The 9,453-nt window shown below is 44.2% G+C and overlaps 1 protein-coding gene across 1 annotated transcript in view; it reads left to right on the top strand.

Annotated features, from left to right (window-relative positions):
* Positions 1 to 3,588: 3,588 nt before the first annotated feature.
* LOC124613119 (nephrin-like) overlaps positions 3,589 to 9,453 on the top strand; it is a 651,915-nt gene continuing 646,050 nt past the window's right edge. The window contains exon 1 of the mRNA XM_047141732.1: positions 3,589 to 4,244. Within this exon, the coding sequence (XP_046997688.1) occupies positions 4,115 to 4,244 (130 nt within the window). The 5' untranslated portion in view covers positions 3,589 to 4,114. The remainder of the gene's footprint in view (positions 4,245 to 9,453) is intronic.

Genomic DNA, 9,453 nt, shown 5'->3' with positions numbered 1-9,453 from the left:
GGACCTGCGGAGGGGAGCCAGTGGCTGCAGTGTCAGCAAAACTGACTCCAGGTCGGACTGGTGCAGGACGCTTGAGAGAACCAGGGCGTTGGCCACGGCTCTGAGCCGCAGCCCATTAGAAGCTGGAACAGCCGCGGTAAGAAAACACATGTTCCCCACCACAGCCAGAGCATTTGGGTGACCCATCTCTTCTCTTCCTGGTGCAGTCCCGACTGGTGTGCTCCTTTGCACACTTGGCACAGCTTGGGGGTAATGTACAAAACCATGCTACATGCCCCACAATTTGGCAGTTGTAGCATTGTGATTCACCTCTCTTCGAGCGGAGTTTTTCCGTGGTGACAGGTGTCGCCGCGATCTTCTGACATAGCCCACGGTTGTGTGGGATATGACAAGTAACCACTAAGGCCAACGGTGTCTAACGGTGTCTTCTTTCTGGTTCGGCGAGAAGGCAGACGGGGAATCGATCTAAGTCCAAACCCGTAGCCCATATCCTCAAGTTGCCGTCGTATGTGGTCCAGGCTGTAGTTGCGAGGAATCCCACGGAAATGTATCTTCTGTGTCTTTTCCGTCGCAGACGGATAAGTGTAGGTTGACTTCCGTCGTTCGCCAAAAGCAGCTGTGACCTTTCTGTAGTCTTCTGCCGTTTTCAGAGTAACCTTATAGAGATTGGCGCCAGCGTGCTTGATAATGACCTTGTCTTGGCCGACATGTCGAAGTAGCAACCTGTAGAGGCCGTCGTAGTGCTCTGTGTGTTGTACCACAATTAGCGGTGATTTCGGCTCACGCTTCTGGGCAGGAACCTCCACTCCTTCAGCGAGCTCCTCATAGGTGTTGGAATTCGGAACCCATTTGTACCGCACTGCATGGATTTCGTAGTTGCAAAAATGGACCTCGCCATGGACGTTGGGATTGACGTTGCACGTCATGGAGCCTACTTCGCACAGTTTGAGTCGTAACACGATGTCCTGTGGTTCCACGAAAATCATTATTGAACATGAAGGCGTTGCTGTCAGCGTTCCTCCGAACCATAATTCATAGGTAGCGGTCATCCACTGCAGTAGTAGCCCTTGGGCGGCCTGGGCGAGGCATGTCATCGACAGTTCCTGTATCTCTGTATCTCCTCCATGTCCGAACGACATTGGTTTGGTTCACTCCGAGGCGCCTGGACACTCCTCTTGTTAAGAGCCCTTCCTGGCATAAAGTAACAATGCGTAATCGATCGAACCGCGGTATTGACCGTCTAGCCATGGTTGAACTACAGACAAGACGAGTCGTGTACCTCCTTCCTGGTCGAATGCCTGAAACTGATCGGCTGTCGGATCCCCTCCGTCTAATAGGCGCTGCTCATGCATGGTTGTTTGGTTCAAATGGCTCGGAGCACTATGGGACTGAACATCTATGGTCATCAGTCCCCTAGAACTTAGAACTACTTAAACCTAACTAACCTAAGGACAGCACACAACACCCAGTCACATGGTTGTTTACATCTTTGGACGGGTTTAGTGAAATCTCTCAACAGTCAGAGCGACTGTCTCTGTGATGCAATATCCACAGTCAACGTATGTATTCAGGAGTTCTGGGATCCGGGGTGATGCAAAACATTTTTGATTTGTCTATATACAGGTACGAAACATTTATAGATCAGTCGTTCTTCAGTACATTGTCTGCTCAGAAAACGCCGAGCCCTGGCGACTTTAAGTCTGTAAACGTTACTCATCTGGCAAACGCACAGGAAAGGGGACAGCGCATGAATGATGGAACTTAAGTACACCCGCCGCTGGAGCTCCGGAAAAGGGATAGTTACATCTCATTGGCAGCGGCGTAATTGTTCGTGGCAGCTCCCTCGTGCCGCTGTGGTGGCTGTAGGAAACGCGGCGACGTAACTTGCTGGGCGCGTATTTGAAAGTGTGGCCGATACCGCAGTTTACAACGCAGAAGGAGAGTGAAAAACAATAAGTAGTAGTCTGCAGACCGGAAGAAGAATCACGTTTAACAGACGAAGAAAGGAATGGAAAAACGAGTAAGGAGATGAAACTGGCACGTCGCCCTTAGTTGGCACGTCCGAGAAGAGAAATAAAGTAAACGAAGTGAAGGAACTCTGCTGCCTTGAAAGAAAAATATTACATGACGGACGAAGCAAAGCAGACTAGCAAAGACAAATAGGGTACTCCTTGCGAAAAGAAGTCTCTTAGTATCAAACACTGGCCTTAATTTCAAGATGAACTTTCTGACATTGGAGTCTGAGACCACAGCATTGTACGGGGATGATGAAGAGGAGAACTGAAGGGTTCCGATGCAGTGGTGTTTAAAGTTGTTGTAAATTAGATGGGCTGAAAAGGCAAGGAATCAGGAGGTTCTCCGCAATATAGACGGGGTGACGAAAATTTTCAAAACACTGACAAGAAGAGGGGACAGGATTTTGCGGAAACTGTTTGGCCTTCGCAGAATAACTTCTGTGGTAGTAGAGGGAGCTGTAAATGGTAGAAACTGTAGGGGAAAACAGAGAGTGTAATACAACCAGGTGAATAATTGAGAACGTTTGGCGCATGTGCTACCCTGAGAGGAAAAGGGTTTCGTGGCGATCCACGTTAAACGAGTCAGAACACTGTGACCGCAAAAAAGAGACCTCTTTACCTAGATTTGTAATTTCCGAAAGTCCCTTACCTTCTTTTCGTAACCTAGCCATAATGACAGTGACTAAGCTACGGCCCAAGGATAATTACTTAATTATGATTGTTAGTACGAGTGGACAGGACAGGGCAAGTAGTCATTTTGGCAAGATCATACGATGCGGGGCTAATTTTATTGTCTGACTAATTGAGCTACAGAAAAGTGAAAGAGAGATGGTAATTCAGAGTTCCATCGACAGCGTGGACACTAGATACGGTGAGCAAGCTAAAATTACGGAGTGATGGGGAAGGAAATCGGTCGTGTCCTCATCTAAGAAACCATCTTGATATTGGCCTGGAGTGAGCTAGAGAAACCATTTAAAATCTAAATCTCGTAGAATAATCTATTTGAACCGTTACCCTCCCGAAAGTGCGTCATGCACGCTGACGTCTGAGCCAGCCCGTTCGGTATTTAACTACTGTACCACATCTTGGCTCCTTTTCTCGCTGGTACGCTGTGGAGAGCCACGAACACCTTTCTGTATTTGCTGCAGCGGTGATATGAGGTAACGAAAACCCCTGCAACTGCTGTATTACCATTCTATGATAGTTGTGGTAGAATTACGCGTTTCCTTTCTTTCTGGTACAGAAAAATGTATAGAGTTGTTCCCTGCAGGCGTTATCTCATCTGCTGGTCACTTCTCTGCGAGCTAGGTGTCACCAGACAAGGCCCCCGAGTGTATACGTGTCCTGGCGGCAGCTAGAATGCATCGTCTCGAAGGAGCACGGACAGAGTGCAGAGGAGGAACGAGGCGAACACATCACGCCGGTTTCTTCGGGACCTCTCGGTAGCCCCGAAAGCCGCCTCGGGGCGGCACTCGTTCGGGCCAGATCGGCAGCACTCGTCAGCACTCGTGCAGTGGCGGCGCGTCCGAGCTACCGAATCCGGCGAGCCCCGCCAGTAACCGCATCGCCTCCGCGCCGAGAGGTGCGCGCGTCGAGTGGATTCGTTGGTGCGACGCCGCTGTGCAATAGACAGAGAGGGAGCAACTGCAGTCCCGCAACGCACCCAGACATTCGTACAATATGTGTGAGCCCCAGGGCGGTAACTGTGGAACCGGCAGCAGTGCTCTGACCGATAATGACAAGTTGTCACGAAAATTAGGAACACTTTCCTCTCAAATACACATGGTGATTGACAACGTGATGTGCATCATTCCCAAAGAAAAACGTTCCCTACATTTCCATCCCAATCCTACGATCACTTACATAGATAACAGTATCTGAATACAGACAATAATATCACTTCGCACGTTTCGTTTGACATCAACAACTGATGGGTTTTGACCTAGTGTGCAATGCATGAAATGACACACTTTTATCCGTATCATGTTCGGGTAAATCTTTCCCATCGTACACTTATCAAAATAGCTGTGTTATTTCAAAATAAAAACAAATGATATGCTGTCTATGAGTGCCGTAAATTTAGACTGATTTTGCTGGTGATGAAAAAATACGCAATGAGGTTGTTAGCTACCGACCGTCACGCAAGAATGAGATGGCGGTGGGTCTTCAGCATCGGTTTGCTGTTTTGCTGCAGTGCTGCTGCGTCGAGGGTTACGGAAGAGGAGACCGGTGAGTGATTCATAGCGACCACGAGGTTGCTGCAGATTTTATCTTCGCAAACTCTGTTTCCGTGCCCACTGCTTGTTATGTTAACCGAAGGTTGCACTGTGCCACTAATACAAACAATTTTTCCTTCAGAGACATCATGTTTCATCGTGTACTTTGTGGTTGTACACCTTTCCAGACTGCAACACACAAAAATTCATAACTGCCAGTGATTGGAACAGCTTTCAACACGTAATACGAGCAGTTATGACAGACCTTTATTGTTGTTTATTGTGCTACGTCCTGATGTTATTTACCCAACAGATTCTGCAACAAGTAAACTAATACGGACTCAGATTCCTGAGTACATGTCCGTGCTGTATATTATTTCTGAAACCTTTGACATGTGACCTTATTATATTGTCATATTCAGACACGTTTGGCAACGACTTTAGCTAAATCGTATATAGCACTACAGTGTCCATTTGGATGCGGAAATAGTATTACTTATATCATTCACACGAAAGCGGAACTTGTTCTCCCCAGATGCTATTTTTCTAATATGCCTCAGTTTCGGTCGGATACCAGTATTTTGTTCAATGAAATTAAAGTACGAAATTCATTGGACGAGCCATCATGTAATAACACATACTGCCCGCTACCGTAAAACTGTTCACCACTTTATTACATTTCAGCTGCCTCAATGCGACTCCATAACGATGACAGCAATAATGATTGCTTCCATACTGGCGTCCTGGTTTCATTAGATTTTGCGAACCAGTAAATACTGAAACATGGCCATGTAATGAAATCCGAATTACTCTGTAAAGGTCATCTGCTGGTACGCGTAACCAGCAATTAATTATAAATGACGCTGGCAGACAGTATTCGCTTCTGAAATGTTATCCTTTGACCAAAACGACCCTCGGACTGAAAATATTGAACACATGTCACGTACTAGCTCGTCATCGAATACTCGTCATTTAGTTAGGTTTGCCGTTGATGACCTTCTTTTTTCGACATTAATTTTTTATTTTTCTGTATGAAACTGAAGACTTATTACTTTTTATATCATTCAGTTGAGCTACGGCAGTGACTATTGGTATCTATAGAAAAATAAAACATTATCACATATAAACAAAAGCCCCTATGAGAGTGTACTGACAACATTTTCGATCTATAATAGCTTTCGATCTAGAGAGAGAGAGAAAGAGGAAGAGAACGAGGGGGTGAGATGAGGGCAGAGGGGGGGGGGGGGGAGGTGGAGAGGGATACAATAAATGTCACAGGTTGATGATGTTTTTCCAGATACCACAGACACCAAAACTGGCAAAAATATCGTAGTCTTGTTTCCCTTGAAAAATATTTACACATTTGTGCGTAGCCATTAAGTGATTAAGTGCAGTTTTGTCTGCCATTAGGTACTAAAAGACCGATGCACTAATGATACGTAAACACAACCGATGTCCGTGACAGGATGTTGCGAGAAAGGAGAGGAGAGATGAAAAAGGGTTCCGGGCTCTTTGAGAGATGTCCTAATTAAAAGAGGACCCTCTCATTCTGTTTGATCCAAAAAGCTCATTTTCCTTTCGGGTCGAAATTTGTCACAGGCTGGACACCGTTAATTAGGGACTGGAGTTCAATCTAACAGCGGCGCCTGCGACATCTGAGGATTTACAGCATGCGTGTGTGCGTGTGCGTGAGTGTGTGTGTGGGTGTGTGTGTGTGTGTGTGAGTGAGTGAGTGAGTACGCTGTCTGGCCGCTAGCGGACGGCGCCACCTGGGCCGGATAACCTACCTAAATATTTGCCTTCGTACCGCTGTGTCTGCACCTTTGTGGGAGTCTGGGTCTGCGACAAGTGCTTGTGTCTCCGGTGGTGAGGTCCCCTTTCAACTACCGAAAACAATTCCAGGTCCCATGGGGACGACTAATTCTGGATTTCTGGTCTTGATGTTCCTTCCTACCACTTTCAGGATTCGGTGTTATCCCCGCAACTTTAAATCAAATACCTTTAATTACAAAAAGCAAGCCTGTTTCGCAGTGGTGACTTACAACGACGACGTTTCAGATGAAACTGCGTGATACTTGCTATTTACTGAAAAGTCAAGGCATAATCTTCAATGTTATGTTCTAACCACGTAATTAAGTTTCAACTGAACAGAACTCGTCATCTCCAACTTTCATTTGGGAATGATAACAAGCAGGTGAGCCGCAATATCCAGTTTATCAAACGATAGCACGTACAGAATGCTCAGTTACCCGGAAGATTTCACTTTCGAGTGAGCATTCCATCCCTTCCCCTAGCCTCCATTCCCTCTCTCCCACCATCCTCGCCCTCCCCATTCCCCTCCTACTTCCCCCTCCTGTCACCGCGAGGCACCTGCAACACAAAACAAAAAACATATTAGCTAGCAGCTGCTCAGTGATAGTTATTATATATAAGGCATGTTAGAAATAATTTTGCTACTCATCTACATAAATTTATTTAAGTAGATCCCTTAGATTCTTTCTTTCGTTGCATTTTTTTTAATTTTGTAAAAGTTGTATTTGACGAAAAATGCTTCTTCTTATAGTATCATATGGAAATGAATCCGTCAGAGCGGCGTTGATTCCTCCGTAATGCAAATTCCTGTTTGAAAAAGAGTGGGCGTGGTAGGGGCAGGGGGAGGGGTGGAAAGTCATGTGAAAGTAATAGCTGATTCTCTTCCTTTGGAAGAGAATGCATCTGAAACTATTGTTCACTGAACATGAAGTTCATTTCTCCACGAATCAGGCCAGTGCAATTGAGTTCACTGAGGTCCCATATCAGAATGTCTTATGGACACTCCCAAGGTTCCATTCTGACACAGCTTCTCGCCTTCCTTTTCCGAATTCTGTCGATAATGCTTTAGGCGTGTATTACGCTGTAAAAGAGAACTGTCGAAAATATCTTTAATAAAAGATTTTTTATAAAATCTTTGACGGTGTATTGGAGGTACCTTTATTGTACTATAGCGTGGAGAAAGACTTGTCAGAGAACTGTGACAGTGCAATACGGGCATATGACGCCAATCTGATATGAGAACTTACCAAAAAGGCGGATAGGTTGAGACTCTGATCCGGCAGTCTGGTAACCTTTCGGAACGGGGAACATTAATTTAACTCCAAATGTTACGAGGGAATCTCCGGCTCCGAAGGAACATATACGTACAAGAGTTTAGGTGTCAATCGTGAATTCCGATTAAGAGGAAATGTGTTTCTAGCCTACAGTGTTGGTGTAATTTATGATCCAATAAATGAAATGAAAGAACTGCGATCAATGGAATCACTGAGGAATCCTGTGAGATAAAGATCATGAGTAACTCCAATGAAATCATGTTCTATCTGAATAAGCTACAACGCAGGTACTATTTTGAACAACGTCACCATCTACTTTTTCTTCTTCTTTAGTTTTCCTTCAGTAAAAGCAATATTAAATATTGTTTTACATTTTTCTCTTCATTATAATGTCATTTATATAGCGTGCTTGTTAATACATAATTTATCATGATATGATGGTTTATTTGTATGTCAACGACACACACAAGTAGACCTCAGAGTATCGTTGTTACCTACCCACGTACAAATGATGTCGCATTTATATAAACGTGTTGCAGCACTACAGATCTAAAAAAATTCTTGACGACGTATGCCATTGTATACCCGAAAGTCTTATATTACACTGCGTGATTTTGCCAATGCGATGATGTAATCATATTTTCAGAGGATGCCGCTGACCGACTTTGTTTGGAAACACGCACCCTCAGTGCTTTGAAAAATTCACGTGTTTAGAAACTGAATTAACGTTTAACAAGCGTGCTCAAAACCCAATATCGGTTCCGAACATGGATTATCCATAGTAATTAGTTTACGCAAAATTGAAGCTATTATTGATAATTAGACAAAGAGTTCATTATATTCTGTGACATTAACGAAAATCTAATTACCTCTGAAGGGCTTGCTGATGACACAGTCGAGCGTTTCCAGTCGCAAACAAAGCTAACGAGTAGGTTAAGCGACGGAAAGCGTTGCCCGTCGCCAGGTGTTATTATCACACTTGCTTTAAATGCAGTTTTTTTGTGTTTCATCGTCTGCTTAGCACTAATGCGGCGAAACGTAAACTAAAACCAAGGAACCGAAAAGCAGATATTTGTTGCAGTTATTGTAGTGCATTTACCGACTTCATGTGGAATACCATGTAAATTTCGATCTTACTATCTCTGTCGTTGTCACTTTCACGGCAGTGTACCTAGCTGCATTAGGACTGTCTGTTGTAAGCCGGTACATCTGTAGCAGCTCTACAAGGAACATTTTCAGCTGGTTGCACGCCTTGGTACGCGTTTCTATGTTAGTCGTGCATCCAACTATTTTCACATCATTATAATGATCACAGGATAAATGAAGAATAAAGGTAAAGTGAAAAGTTCATTTTTTCACTTCAGTGACTGAACCCTAGACAGTGAAGTGGGTACTCAGAGAACCGATTCGTGTCCATCCCTACAGACAGCCCCTTCATGAAAGTAATAACTTTATGGTAAACTGGATAAGTGCGAAATTTGTTACTGTCGTTAAAAGTTTAGATAAAGTTTTATTTCTGCCTTTAGATTTAATTATCTTTTGCTTATTTGTAGTAATTTGTTCAAATACTTGACTACAAATGTTTTATGATCAAATGTTGTAGATGGAAAGACAGTTTCCGTGTTTTTATGGCATTTATCTATTTACCACCGCAGAAAATCTATCTTTTATGCGTTGTTGTCGTTTCCTTCTCTCCGAAGACTAGTTTGGTGCACCATTCTGGGCTGGTCTATCCTACGCTAGCATCATGATCTTTTCATAGCTACTGCAACCTACATCCAGTTAAACCTGTTAATTGCAGTCTGTCCCTGGTCTCCCTCTACAATTTCTACCTCCGCCCCTCCCTCCCCGCTCCCCCCCCCCCCCCCCCCCACACACACACTCACTACCACGTACAACTGAAATGCCTGTTGCTTGGTGCCTCAGGATGTGTCCACTCAGCGGGTCTCTTCTTTTAGTTGCATTGTGTCATATTTTTTCCCCAGTACGGTGTCTACCCATCTAATATTCAGCACTAAACTATAGTACCATATTCCAAAAGTTTCTATACTTGTCTTTGTACTGTAATTTGTGCAAGTTTCTTTTCGTACAAGACTAAGCTTCAGATAAATATTTTTGTAAAATACTTGCTAACAC

Source organism: Schistocerca americana, chromosome 4 (genome assembly GCF_021461395.2).
Source record: "Schistocerca americana isolate TAMUIC-IGC-003095 chromosome 4, iqSchAmer2.1, whole genome shotgun sequence".
Taxonomy (NCBI): Eukaryota; Metazoa; Arthropoda; class Insecta; order Orthoptera; family Acrididae; genus Schistocerca; species Schistocerca americana.
This window is presented reverse-complemented; position numbering and strand designations above follow the sequence as displayed.